The sequence below is a fragment of the Anomaloglossus baeobatrachus genome, chromosome 3, assembly GCF_048569485.1.
Source record: "Anomaloglossus baeobatrachus isolate aAnoBae1 chromosome 3, aAnoBae1.hap1, whole genome shotgun sequence".
In the NCBI taxonomy this organism is placed as follows: domain Eukaryota; kingdom Metazoa; phylum Chordata; class Amphibia; order Anura; family Aromobatidae; genus Anomaloglossus; species Anomaloglossus baeobatrachus.
Window position 1 is genome coordinate 361,257,446 of NC_134355.1, and position 14,633 is coordinate 361,272,078.

The 14,633-nt window shown below is 40.3% G+C and overlaps 1 protein-coding gene across 5 annotated transcripts in view; it reads right to left on the reverse strand.

Annotated features, from left to right (window-relative positions):
• The window catches only part of ANKRD6 (ankyrin repeat domain 6), a 296,026-nt gene that overhangs the window by 3,866 nt on the left and 277,527 nt on the right, over window positions 1–14,633 (reverse strand). For 3 of the 5 annotated variants that reach the window (XM_075340132.1, XM_075340131.1, XM_075340133.1), the window contains 6 exons: window positions 10,363–10,467; window positions 9,897–10,034; window positions 8,207–8,392; window positions 7,893–8,045; window positions 7,709–7,822; window positions 5,700–6,030 (listed from right to left, as the gene is read on the reverse strand). In XM_075340132.1, coding sequence (XP_075196247.1) covers window positions 5,700–6,030; window positions 7,709–7,822; window positions 7,893–8,045; window positions 8,207–8,392; window positions 9,897–10,034; window positions 10,363–10,467 — 1,027 coding nt within the window. The remainder of the gene's footprint in view (window positions 1–5,699; window positions 6,031–7,708; window positions 7,823–7,892; window positions 8,046–8,206; window positions 8,393–9,896; window positions 10,035–10,362; window positions 10,468–14,633) is intronic. The other 2 variants (XM_075340134.1, XM_075340135.1) reach the window with 2 other exon arrangements.

The following is a 14,633-nucleotide window of genomic DNA, read 5'->3' on the forward strand; positions in this document are numbered from 1 at the left end:
TAGAAAGCATGCATCTGGCACTGACTATATGATTTGAGACATTTGTTTTTAGACTGAAACATACTTTAAAAACTTCCAGGGACTAAACCACAAGGGTGATTAGTCGAGAAAGCTGCTCCCTGGCAACGTCTCCTAATCCGCTGTTGAGTGTGCCTGAATAGGGAGGAACCTGTCAGTCACTGATAGTGGGTGGGTAGAAGACACTGTGGATCGACCTTCTCAACTTGTCACTTATGCAGCGTCGTTCCCAGTGGCTTCTGAAATGCTTTTCTCTGAAACACTGGCTGAAATCATACAGCTAGTATGTGATACATGCTGCCCGGTTCCTATTAAACGGACTCTGTCACCAGGTTTTTGCTATCCCATCTGAGAGCATATGTATCCCTACAAAAAATAGCCGATACAAAAAATACACAAAATAAAAATGAAAGTTTATTAGTGAATAATTATTAAAAACAAGATAAAAAGTAATGGAATAAGTGCAATAAAGCACCACAAGACGGCATGGCAAGGGACAGAAAATATCTCAAAGAACAAAAAATGACACTACGTACTCCAATATATGAAAAATATTTTTTACGAGTTGTTATACAAAAAGGAGTACAATAAATATTAATAAATACCAATAATTATATGTGAGATATGACAAAAATAAATAACATACACCCATAAATAATATCTGTACCCGTATAGCAGCAACAATACATAAAAATTGCGTAGTTTGCCAATGATGATATGCACAAATTTACACCTATAAAATTTGAATAATAAATAAATTTCATTGTGTATTAATATGAAAATAGCCACATCCCCTGATGTAGGCCAAGTGCTGAAACACATGTTGGGTCTGGGTTCGGCACGGCAGTGGGACATACCCTCAGGTAAAATACATATTTAAATACATATATATTATCCTTACACTTTACTCTGTTTTTTACCTATGTAATTGCTCTTTTTTACCTATGTAATTGCTCCCTGTTATCACCCTCGGATACAGCTATACCCCGTTATGCACTTTATTGACACCTTTACTTAGGAGTCTCTGCTCATTAACATGCACTTTGTCACTTTTACTTACACTTATAATTTGCACTTTATTTAAATTTGCACTTTAATTAGCTCTATTTTGGTGCTATTTTCATATTATTACACATTGAAATTTATTTATTTATTCAAATTTTATAGGTGTAAATTTGTGCATATATCATCATTGGCAACCTACACAATTTTTATGTATTATTGCTACTATACGGGTATAGATACTATTTATGGGTGTATATTATTAATTTTTGTCATATCTCACATATAATATTGGTATTTATTAATATTTATTGTACTCCTTTTTGAGTAAAAATTTGTAATTTTTTTTTCGTATATATTGGAGTACGTAGTGCCGTTTTTTGTTCTTTGAGATATTTTGTCCTTTGCCATGCTGTCTTGTGGTGCTTTATTTCACTTATTCCATTACTTTATATCTTGTTTTTAATAATTATTCACTAATAAACTTTCACTTTTATATTGTGCATTTTTTGTATTGGCTATTTTTTGTAGGGATACATATGCTTATATTTATAGCCATTTCTATTTACAGTATGGGGAATGTAATGGTGCATTGACAATGTAGGACATTTTGTCAAAATTCCTTTGCATGACATTAATTTGGTATTTATTTTTCCATCTGAGAGCAGCATAATGTAGAGATAGAGATCCTGACTCCAGCGATCTGTCACTTACTGAGCTGTTTGCTGTGAGTGATTTTGATAAAATCCAAGGTTTTTTTGTTGCAGATCCAGCAGTTATACAGAGTTCAAGAATATGCTGGACTACCTGGCAGCAGCACAAGTAGTCCTCAAATTGATAATCTACTGCTGATTAAACAGTGATTTTATTAAACTTACACTAAGCAGCTCAGTAAGTGATACATCGTTGGAATCAGGATCTCTGCCCCTACGTTATGCTGCTCTCAGACTAGGTGGCAAAAACCTGGTGACAGATTCCCTTTAAAGTAAATACAGAAGAAATATAAAACCCCTGCCAAGTTCCTGCAGGCTGTACTCAGGTTCTATTGGGCTGTATTCAGGTTGCATTAGGTAAGTCAGAATGCTCTGCCTGTACATACAGTGCTCAGCATAAACAAGCATAAAAACTAAGATTTTAATCAATATCTCACTGAACACAAGAACAATTTCCAAAATGTTAAGAAAATGGCGTTTCATAGAAAAAATGTTTTTAACCCATAACATGAAAGTAAGGTTAATAATATAACTTTCATTTCAAAATCTTTTCTTTTACTCAAATTAGTTAATGCAAAAATGAATACACCCAAAAAGGAAAACTACTAAATCTAGTATTTTGTTTGATGGCCATGACAGCACCAAGTCTTATAAACCTAGAAAGAACAAGTTGGCGATATAGTGTAACATTTATCTTCTTCTATTCTTTAATAACAACTTTTTTTTAGAGCCTGGATGCTGGACAGTGATGCTCATCTTGTCTCTTCAGGATTCTCCATAGGTGTTTGATTTGGTTCAGATCAGGAGACATACTTAGAAATGGTCTTAGACGTGTGTTTTGGATCACTGTCATGTTGGAAACGTGCACATCTACCAGATATGGAGTGATGGTGGCATCTTCTCTTTTAAAATGGAATTCATGATACCATCAATGAAATGTAGCTACAGCAGCACTTATGCAGCCTCAAATAATGCCACTGCCACCACCATGTTTCACTGTAGGTCCAATGCATTTTTCTTTGTACTCTTCACCTTTGTAACATCATACAATTTTGAAGCAATGAGTTCCAAAAACATTTACATTGGGGTTATCACTCCAGAGTAAAGTGTGCCAGTAGTTTTCATAGATTTCAGCATAGGCCCTGGCAATTTATAGGTGGTGATTTTTTTTTGTTAATGGGATTTAGGGGAGTCTTTCCTTGTGGAAAAAACCCACCATCTGCAGTGAACTTGCATGTCACATTTTCTTCAACCCTTTTCATCAGAAGGTGGTTTAGGTTGTCCTTGGTCAACTGGGACATATCTATGAGACGGTTTGCATTTCCATCTTTGTAAAATGTTTGTATCCTTTGTCTATAGTATTCTGACTGATAAGTAAAGCTTTGCTGATCTTTTTATAGTTTTCACCTTTCAAGTGTAAAATTATTTTCTTTCTCAAGTCAAGTGACATATCTCTTCCATGTGCTGCCAGCAATTTTGTTACTAATTAAACTTACCTATAGTTGAATTCTTGCTAATACTTTGTAGTCTAAACTTTAGCTGTGCTTCTAAGGCCCCTTTCACATTGCGTTTTCCCTTCCGCTCACATGTCCCGTCGGAGCATCCGTTCCGTCCGAACCGCCCCTCCCCCACTCTGCAAAGCGTGTTCCGGACGCATGCGCCCGACAGGGCCATTCACTGCTATGGAGCGCACTGCGTTAGCGTGTGCTCTGTTTTGTGCCATTTTTTGCACATATACGTTTCTGCAGATGGACACCCGAACGTAGGTGGACTACGTTCGGGTGTCCGTCTGCAGAAACGTACATGTGCAAAAAATGGCACAAAACAAAGCACACGCTAACGCAGTGCACTCCATAGCAGTGAATGGCCCTCCTGTCGGGCGCATGTGTCCGGAACACGCTTTGCAGAGTGGGGGAGGGGCGGTTCAGACGGATGCTCCGACGGGACCTGTGAGCGGAAGGGAAAACGCAATGTGAAAGGAGCCTAAGGATTTAATTTGGGTGTACTCATTTTTGCAACATTGTCTTGAATGAATTTGTTAGAAAGATTACTTTTTTGGATGTGCAAAATAAAAAATCTTGCAAACAATGGCCCACATTTGTGGGTGTACTTTGAAGTATAGTATCCCAAAGAAAGTGTTTATTCTATAAGGACAGTAAAGGTCTTTTGAAAAATCTGTTAGGGTCTACTGAGCACTGTAAAAAGTAGTCATCGAAATAGGCAGTCTATCACAGCATCTTTAATACAGCAGGCCAGTGCTGTCCTCACTGATGCAGCTGTAGAGTTCTAAACACGTAGTTTCAATTAACCCAAAAGTGTGGGATTATGAGACCAGCACCACTGCATGGGCAGCTTTCTGTATTTGCATAAAAGTCTACATTCACATATCCTTGTGATTGTTTCCTCCCGACAGAAACAGACCAAGGTTTTCTTCTCAAGGAATTTCCGTTTTTTTGTTTTCACTGAAGCAGGTGGACTGTCTGACATTTTTTTTATCCACCACTGACTCCTAAAGGGGTTGTGCCACGAACAGAAATACTTATTAATTCATAGATTTTTCAATATATGTTCCACAATTGGATGTGTTAAAAATGTTCTTGTGCTGAGAAAATCTTATATATGTGCCCCTGCTATGTACTGTATAATGGCTGTGTTTGATCATGCAGAAATATGGATGATACCACAGTTCCTGGGAAGGGGAATAAACAAGAGAGAGTATTCAGACATTACAGCATGTGATCGCAGATGCTAGCAGCACAGGGCCTTTTTTTTTTTTTTAACACATCCAATTGTTGAACTTAGTTTTACTTCAAGATCTATTGACTAAAAAGTACTTTGTTCATTAGACAACCCTGTTAACAATGTATCAGTGTATAGCTGATGAAACTCGGTTGGAGCTACGAAGTACAAAGTCTGTCTTACTAGTATCATTCATGTCTCATGGATCCCCATAGACTTCAATGCCCGAGTCTGAAACAGATGAGAATTGGTCATGCTCTGAGTCTTGCAGTCCATACATATGGATCCAGTTTTCAGACCGACGTGTGTATGTCTCAATGAAAATTTATGGGTCAGTGTGCTGTCCGAGAAAAAGACAGACAGCACTAAGTGGGTTATGAAAATGTAGACTAAAGGGGGCTTTACACGCTACGATATCGTTAATGAATTATCGTCAGGGTCACGTTATTTGTGACGCACATCCGGCTTCATTAACGATATTGCAGTGTGTAAAACTTATGAGCGATCTGAAACGATCGCAAAAGAGGGCAAAATCATTTGCCACAGAGAGGCCGTCCTGAAACAAAAAATTGTTTTCTGCTTTTTAGCGATGTTGTTCGTCGTTCCTGCGGCAGCACACATCGCTATGTGTGACACCACAGGAGCGACGAACATCTCCTTACCTGCCTCCATCGGCAATGCGGAAGGAAGGAGGTGGGCGGGATGTTTACGTCACGCTCATCTCCGCTTCTATTGGATGGCTGCCGTGTGACGTCACTGTGACGCCGCACGACCCGCCCCCTTAGAAAGGAGGCAGTTCGCCGGCCAGAATGACGTCGCAAAACAGGTATGTGCGTGTGACGCTGCCGTAGCGATAATGTTCACTACGGCAGTGATCACCACATATCGGCCGTATGACGGGGGCGGGTGTTATCGCGCTCGACATCGCTAGCAATTGCTAGCGATGTCGCAGCGTGTATAGCCCGCTTTAGACTGAGAGGTCCACATTAATACAATGCTTGACACTTTTTCTTTTTCTACCAGCTTGTAGCTGGGAAATGGTGCTCAGTGTTGGCCACTTTACTAATACTCTATACAATCATGTTGCATGCTTTACTATTATATTATACATTCATGATTTTCCTATAGTTTTTATTTAGAATGCCACTACGCAGAGTTTGCCTAATCACTGAGTCACTCCACCTTTTAATTGCTCACATCGTCAAATTAATATTCTGGCTGACTTACATGCACACACCATGAATTCTTGAGTGGGAGCAATCTGGTGCCTTCTGCTGTTTTCCTCTGATGGAAGTGACTGCTCCCTGGCAGGCTCATCGGATAAACTGCTCTGCGTGGCGGCATATGAGTGTTGGCTGGAGGACTGTGGAGGGACCGATGAATCTGCAATATTATATTCTTTGCTGCTGTTTGGACTCTCTGACATGGGGTGATCTGTCGACTCGCATGTTGAAGGGGATGGCTTTGTCTTGGATGGCTTGGAATCTCCAGAAAGTTTCAACTCAAGGTTTTGGATTTTCAGTAAACACCAAGATTTTAGCTCATTCACAACAGATACCTTAAAAAAAAAGATGTGATTTAGCTACGTTTATGTACCAAAGGAACCCTGTTAGATCATCATATATAGGATTACCAAAGCCATGTACCAGTGGTGGACACACAAAATTAGGGCTTCTGTGAAAGAACAGTATATAGGTCCTTAGCAGCACAATAGTTTTGTCTATGGGAGCAGGTGCCTGCTGATTTGGAGGTGTTAATGGCCCCCTCCACCTTTTGGCACCCTGTGCATAGGCACAAGTTGCACAAATGATATTTCTGCCCCTGGTGTGAATACTTACTAAGCTTTAGACAATATAAATTTAGACTACACGTCTGAAAATACACCAATTTGTCACAATGGCCCATAACAAAAGATACATTTGGTGAAGCATTTTTACAATTTTGTTCAATTTTACATCTCCTATTGTTTGGCTTATTTGACACCAATACTTTGAACCAAAAATATTAACACAATTTAATCAAATACTGAGGCTCCGCAAGTCATTGGAAATTCCCTGCACTTTCCTGTTTGGGATATGCAATGCCGGTTATGTATTGTGACAAAATACAAAATAGGCAACGTTGAGGTGTAGAGACTTTGGCATCAATTTTACAACTTGATGTTTTGACCCTGCCAGGGTTTTAATAATACAGTCGTTATTAGGGAAAAGAGTGCACAAGGGGAGAAAAAAAATAAAAATCATAAACGATAGTGCTAAACAGTAATTACAGTAAAAATACACAACGTAAAAACTGTTATATACCCAATTTTCTTGAATCTCTATTGTTTCTACAGCCCTAAACACTTAGTGTAGCTCACAAGTCACCCCCAATTTCTACTACTTCCCCCTCCCACTTCTATAAAATACATGATAAAATAATACAATAGCTTTTTGTACAAATCAAGAAATAATTATGGAGCATTTATCTTTGTAAATCCCACCAGTGTGGCTTTACCATTGCATTTTCTTTTACTGTTCCACTTTCTGATTTTGTCTACCTACTACAATATGGAAAACCATAGCATTAAAGATCACCAAACGGGACTGTTAGTGCATGTAATATGCCACACATTTTCCTAGAGATATTTGGATACAGTTTTTGCTGAAGTCTTATACATTTCCATAGTATTTTTGCAGTGCAGTGAATGGTATCACATTACACACCCCAAGTACTAGCGTAATCTATAAACCTTAGCATTCGCTATTGCTTGTATCACCACGTAGACTTGACAAAAAGGGCAATTACATATTATTCTGAAAATGAGTTTCCCATTAGTCATTTGTTTAGCCAAGAGGCCCTATTTACTGCTCTAGAAAACCTCCAACCATGTGTTTACAACATAGTCTGGGGTCAGGTATATAGATCGGACTCAGGGTGTGTGCTTCTAACTGATCTACCTAATCTGTGACAAGGTATGGAGACTCTTTCCATATGGATTAGGGGGATTAATTTACTCTTATTGGAGATAAACAGCTGAGAAGTGCTTGATGGCAGCCATTAATTCCCCTCTCCTCATTGAGAATACATGATGGAGCCGGGCATGTGTATGGGCTAGCCATGGAGAATAGCTGTTGGCTGACAGCTAGTGAAGCAGTATGGCCTCTTTAGTGATCAGTGATTTTTATCAGTGATATGTGTTGAGCCTGATCTTGCTTTTCTTAGATTTAGTGGAGACACATAGTGATTGTGCGTACCTGACGTTTTTCAGCCTCCTTCTTCTGCACATCTGTTTGTTGCTGAAGGCGACAGACACATTCTGCTCTCTCCGCAGACATCCGCTCCATCATCAACTTGTCCAGAACTCGTAACTGCAAAAATGTGAGGCCGGGTTATTTCAGGTCTTAGCTTCATACACAATGAAGCCATGATTAATCCTACCTGGTGCTGGGTTTTAGTGTCCATCTGTCCAAGTTTTGCATTCATCTGATCCTGCACAGTCACAATCTCGGCCTTTATCTCTTCTTTAGTTGCTTCTAACTGATTCTCCAGTTTACACAGAAGTGGCTCACAGCGACATCCGTTTATAGGAGCCTGATGATAAAATGACCATGGATTATAGCCAACAGCTCACCTCACTTAGATGTACAACAAACTCTCCAACTATAGACTTACTGAATACTAGTGCACATTTCATCGGTTCTATTACATAGCAGTACATGCCTCTCTATGCACACAGGACACTAACATGTTACCTGCATAACTTTGCCATCTTTTCCTCTGTATAGCGTGTACAGCTGGTACGCCCTGGCTTCATGAGGCGGGATCTGCGGAGACGGCACACCATGTTTGCTCTTTCTCCTTTGGCTATGTCTGGTTAGGTGGCCACCAGAAAATGGCTGCTGATCTGCAGGAGATGTTGGATCTGACAGAGCTGAAATCTAAGAATATATGACATATGTGATATTATCATGTCTGGTCTAAGGAAAAGATCTGTGTTATAGCTCAAAGAATAATTCTTACTTTTGAAAGTTGTTACACAAAGTCTACTAATTAGATGAAAGACGACATATTGTTTTCTAGCATTGCACAGTTTCTCTTGTCCTAACTAGTGATTTATGGCGCAGAGGACGGCAAACTAAAGGCACAGATGCATTTTTAAGGTAGGAGAAATGAAGAGCGAGAAAATGGCATTTAGAAATAAACATTACAAAAATGCATTAAAAATACGCTTAAAGGGATTGTCCACTACTTTTACATTAACAGCCCATCCTTACCGGCCATTATCATAAGACGTGGCAGCTAAACTTCTAATTTAGTCAGCTTTTTCCACAGTTCAAGCAAATAGAAAAAAACAACATGGAAATAGCCAACACATTAACAGTATAAGGTATACCTATTAGAGTAGTGATTGGGGTTATCCACGATTACAAAAAGGGGTCGGCTTTTTTATTTTTGCAGAAACAGCACCCCTCCTATCCATGGTTTGTATTTGGAATTGCAGCTTAGCTCCATTTAAGCCTAGATCTTGCTCCTTAGCCATACATTTTACATTAGCTAAAGATTTATTCCTGATAAAAAAAGTTATGGATAAGTAACAACTTGGTGGAATCCTCTGCAGTCCCAAGAACGAGGCTCTAAGCACCATCTTGAATGCTCAGCCTCTGCTACATTTATTGTCAATAGGACTGCTGGAAATAACTCCGTGCTCAGCAGTCTCACAGAGAATTAAAGAAAATCTGTCAACAGGTTTTTGCTATGTAAACTGAGAGCAGAATGATGAGGGACTAAGACCCTGATTCCACTGATGCATCACTTACTTGTCTACTCACTGTCACTTTGAAACAATCACTATTATCTCTGTCACAGCTCTAGCACTGCTCAGAATCTGAGCCAGGTATATCCTTGCCCACATCAGTGATTGACAGCTATCTGTGTACAATGTACATTGACAAATAGCTGATAATCAGTCATGGGGGTGTGGTTAAAGAGAGCAGTTAACTAGAATGCACAAGACACCAAGTCCTGTATTGATAATCTCCTGCTGCTAAAACACTGATTTTATAGAAACAGCAGCACACAGCCTAATAACTGACAGATCACTGTAATCGGGCACTCAGTCCGTGAATTAGGCTGCTCTAGGATTACATAGCAAAAACCTGCTGACAGATTCCCTTTATTGGAGCTTAGGTGAAGCATGTGCATCTCCGCTCCATTAAATACGACGGTAGAGCCCTGATCTCAAGATTGCCAAGTGTCCCAGCAGTTGGACCATAGCAATCAGAAAGTCGGCCAGTTATTTTGAGAATCAACCTTTAACTGCTTTTAATTTTACAGGAGGCTTATTGAATTTTAGGGAGGATATTTAGGATACATGTAACAATTAAAATGCTGTAATATTAGCACAGTTGACACTTGTACAGCAGTAGAAACAAGGTTTTGTACCTTTTCTTTTGGTTTAGGTCTTTTTCCTTTCCTTTGTTTATTCGCTGCAGTCGAGGCTCGCTGTTCATCTTTGCCATCTCCCTGTTTGATCACAGCTTGCTCGCTACTGTGGGTGTCATCAGCTGCGGATACACTGGCCTAAAGGGACAGAACAATGATAAAAACAAAATATGGCACAAATATCTATTTTTAACTTAATTCCAAAAGTTGACACTTTTTCTTTAGAATCTTAAGAGAAAACCCAAACGCGATGCATTCGCAAATAAAAGAGCTCTATGACAGAAATGAACTGATTCAATAATATGACGGGAAGCAATGCTGCCAACTCCCTCAGTTTTACAACTCTCACTCTAATAGCGCTAGACAGGCAGGATATTATTCCATTCATATTGATAAGTGCATCTGTGTCTGTATAGAACAAGCTGGAACCATTAAAGTGTCAAGAAACATTACAGCAAATACATACTTTACTGTCTGCAATATCTTCCCTTGGAACTGACTGAGCCCGTCTCTCCTCTTTCAGCTTCTCTCTCTTCTTCCTCAAGCTTCTGCCACGGCTAAACCGTAAAACCTATTAAAAGTAAAGATGCCATTATTATATTTGTAGGAAAATATCAACAATATTTTGGTTATTTTCCAATTTCTTCTTGCAATAACCACAGATTATATCTACGACAATAAATCCAAACAAAGCAAATCTGTAGCCTTAAAGGGGTTATTACAGAATAGAAAGATAAAGAAAGGAAAGGTCATTTCAAACAAAATCCCAAATACTTACGATTAGCAAATCAGACTTGATTGCTCTAGAGAAGTAATCACTGTAGTACACCAAAATGTCCACTGTCTTGTCACACTAATAGAAACCTGTCCTAAAATAATACTAGGAAAGATGCTTACGAGGATGCGCAGTAGGAAGCTCTGTTACTGCAACCGAGAGATTGCTTGACGGTATGATAGGTTATCTAGGTCGCGGCAGCACTATACATTCAAGGAAGAAAGGATGGACAGCACTGTCAGCAGCCTCAGTCTCTTCTTACCTCAGCACCCTTGGTATCTCCAGTACTTTATCAGATAGACATGGTAGATAGGACTGTAAGCAGCCTCATCTTACCTCAGTACCCCTAGTATCTATAGTATTAGATTAGGTAGACATGGTGGACAGGACTGTCAGCAGCCTCTTCATACCTCAGTACCCCTGGTATCTATAGTATTAAATTAGGTAGACATGGTGGATAGGACTGTAAGCAGCCTCATCTTACCTCAGTACCCCTGGTATCTATAGTATTAGATTAGGTAGACATGGTGGATAGGACTGTAAGCAGCCTCATCATACCTCAGTACCCCTGGTATCTATAGTATTAGATTAGGTAGACATGGTGGACAGGACTGTCAGCAGCCTCTTCATACCTCAGTACCCCTGGTATCTATAGTATTAAAATAGGTAGACATGGCGGATAGGACTAAGTAGCCTCATCATACCTCAGTACCCCTGGTATCTATAGTATTAGATTAGGTAGACATGGTGGATAGGACTGTAAGCAGCATCATCTTACCTCAGTACCCCTGGTATCTATAGTATTAAATTAGGTAGACATGGTGGATAGGACTGTAAGCAGCTTCATCTTACCTCAGTACCCCTGGTATCTATAGTATTAGATTAGGTAGACATGGTGGATAGGACTGTAAGCAGCCTCATCTTACCTCAGTACCCCTGGTATCTATAGTATTAGATTAGGTAGACATGGTGGACAGGACTGTCAGCAGCCTCTTCATACCTCAGTACCCCTGGTATCTATAGTATTAAATTAGGTAGACATGGTGGATAGGACTAAGTAGCCTCATCATACCTCAGTACCCCTGGTATCTATAGTATTAGATTAGGTAGACATGGTGGATAGGACTGTAAGCAGCCTCATCTTACCTCAGTATCCCTGGTATCTATAGTATTAGATTAGGTAGACATGGTGGACAGGACTGTCAGCAGCCTCTTCATACCTCAGTACCCCTGGTATCTATAGTATTAAATTAGGTAGACATGGTGGATAGGACTGTAAGCAGCCTCATCTTACCTCAGTACCCCTGGTATCTATAGTATTAGATTAGGTAGACATGTTGGACAGGACTGTCAGCAGCCTCTTCATACCTCAGTACCCCTGGTATCTATAGTATTAAAATAGGTAGACATGGCGGATATGACTAAGTAGCCTCATCATACCTCAGTACCCCTGGTATCTATAGTATTAGATTAGGTAGACATGGTGGACAGGACTGTCAGCAGCCTCTTCATACCTCAGTACCCCTGGTATCTATAGTATTAAATTAGGTAGACATGGTGGATAGGACTGTAAGCAGCCTCATCTTACCTCAGTACCCCTGGTATCTATAGTATTAGATTAGGTAGACATGTTGGACAGGACTGTCAGCAGCCTCTTCATACCTCAGTACCCCTGGTATCTATAGTATTAAAATAGGTAGACATGGTGGATAGGACTAAGTAGCCTCATCTTACCTCAGTACCCCTGGTATCTATAGTATTAGATTAGGTAGACATGGTGGATAGGACTGTAAGCAGCTTCATCTTACTTCAGTACTCCTGGTGTCTATAGTATTAGCTTCGGTAGACATGGTGGACAGGACTGTCAGCAGCCTCATCTTACCTCAGTACCCCTGGTATCTATAGTATTAGATTAGGTAGACATGGTGGACAGGACTGTCAGCAGCCTCTTCATACCTCAGTACCCCTGGTATCTATAGTATTAAAATAGGTAGACATGGCGGATAGGACTAAGTAGCCTCATCATACCTCAGTACCCCTGGTATCTATAGTATTAGATTAGGTAGACATGGTGGATAGGACTGTAAGCAGCATCATCTTACCTCAGTACCCCTGGTATCTATAGTGTATTAAATTAGGTAGACATGGTGGATAGGACTGTAAGCAGCTTCATCTTACCTCAGTACCCCTGGTATCTATAGTATTAGATTAGGTAGACATGGTGGATAGGACTGTAAGCAGCCTCATCTTACCTCAGTACCCCTGGTATCTATAGTATTAGATTAGGTAGACATGGTGGACAGGACTGTCAGCAGCCTCTTCATACCTCAGTACCCCTGGTATCTATAGTATTAAATTAGGTAGACATGGTGGATAGGACTAAGTAGCCTCATCATACCTCAGTACCCCTGGTATCTATAGTATTAGATTAGGTAGACATGGTGGATAGGACTGTAAGCAGCCTCATCTTACCTCAGTATCCCTGGTATCTATAGTATTAGATTAGGTAGACATGGTGGACAGGACTGTCAGCAGCCTCTTCATACCTCAGTACCCCTGGTATCTATAGTATTAAAATAGGTAGACATGGCGGATAGGACTAAGTAGCCTCATCATACCTCAGTACCCCTGGTATCTATAGTATTAGATTAGGTAGACATGGTGGACAGGACTGTCAGCAGCCTCTTCATACCTCAGTACCCCTGGTATCTATAGTATTAAATTAGGTAGACATGGTGGATAGGACTGTAAGCAGCCTCATCTTACCTCAGTACCCCTGGTATCTATAGTATTAGATTAGGTAGACATGTTGGACAGGACTGTCAGCAGCCTCTTCATACCTCAGTACCCCTGGTATCTATAGTATTAAAATAGGTAGACATGGCGGATAGGACTAAGTAGCCTCATCATACCTCAGTACCCCTGGTATCTATAGTATTAGATTAGGTAGACATGGTGGACAGGACTGTCAGCAGCCTCTTCATACCTCAGTAACCCTGGTATCTATAGTATTAAATTAGGTAGACATGGTGGATAGGACTGTAAGCAGCCTCATCTTACCTCAGTACCCCTGGTATCTATAGTATTAGATTAGGTAGACATGTTGGACAGGACTGTCAGCAGCCTCTTCATACCTCAGTACCCCTGGTATCTATAGTATTAAAATAGGTAGACATGGCGGATAGGACTAAGTAGCCTCATCATACCTCAGTACCCCTGGTATCTATAGTATTAGATTAGGTAGACATGGTGGACAGGACTGTCAGCAGCCTCTTCATACCTCAGTACCCCTGGTATCTATAGTATTAAATTAGGTAGACATGGTGGATAGGACTGTAAGCAGCCTCATCTTACCTCAGTACCCCTGGTATCTATAGTATTAGATTAGGTAGACATGTTGGACAGGACTGTCAGCAGCCTCTTCATACCTCAGTACCCCTGGTATCTATAGTATTAAAATAGGTAGACATGGCGGATAGGACTAAGTAGCCTCATCATACCTCAGTACCCCTGGTATCTATAGTATTAGATTAGGTAGACATGGTGGACAGGACTGTCAGCAGCCTCTTCATACCTCAGTACCCCTGGTATCTATAGTATTAGATTAGGTAGACATGGTGGACAGGACTGTCAGCAGCCTCTTCATACCTCAGTACCCCTGGTATCTATAGTATTAAATTAGGTAGACATGGTGGATAGGACTGTAAGCAGCCTCATCTTACCTCAGTACCCCTGGTATCTATAGTATTAGATTAGGTAGACATGTTGGACAGGACTGTCAGCAGCCTCATCTTACCTCAGTACCCCTGGTATCTATAGTATTAGATTAGGTAGACATGGTGGACAGGACTGTCAGCAGCCTCTTCATACCTCAGTACCCCTGGTATCTATAGTATTAGATTAGGTAGACATGGTGGATAGGACTGTAAGCAGCCTCATCTTACCTCAGTACCCCTGGTATC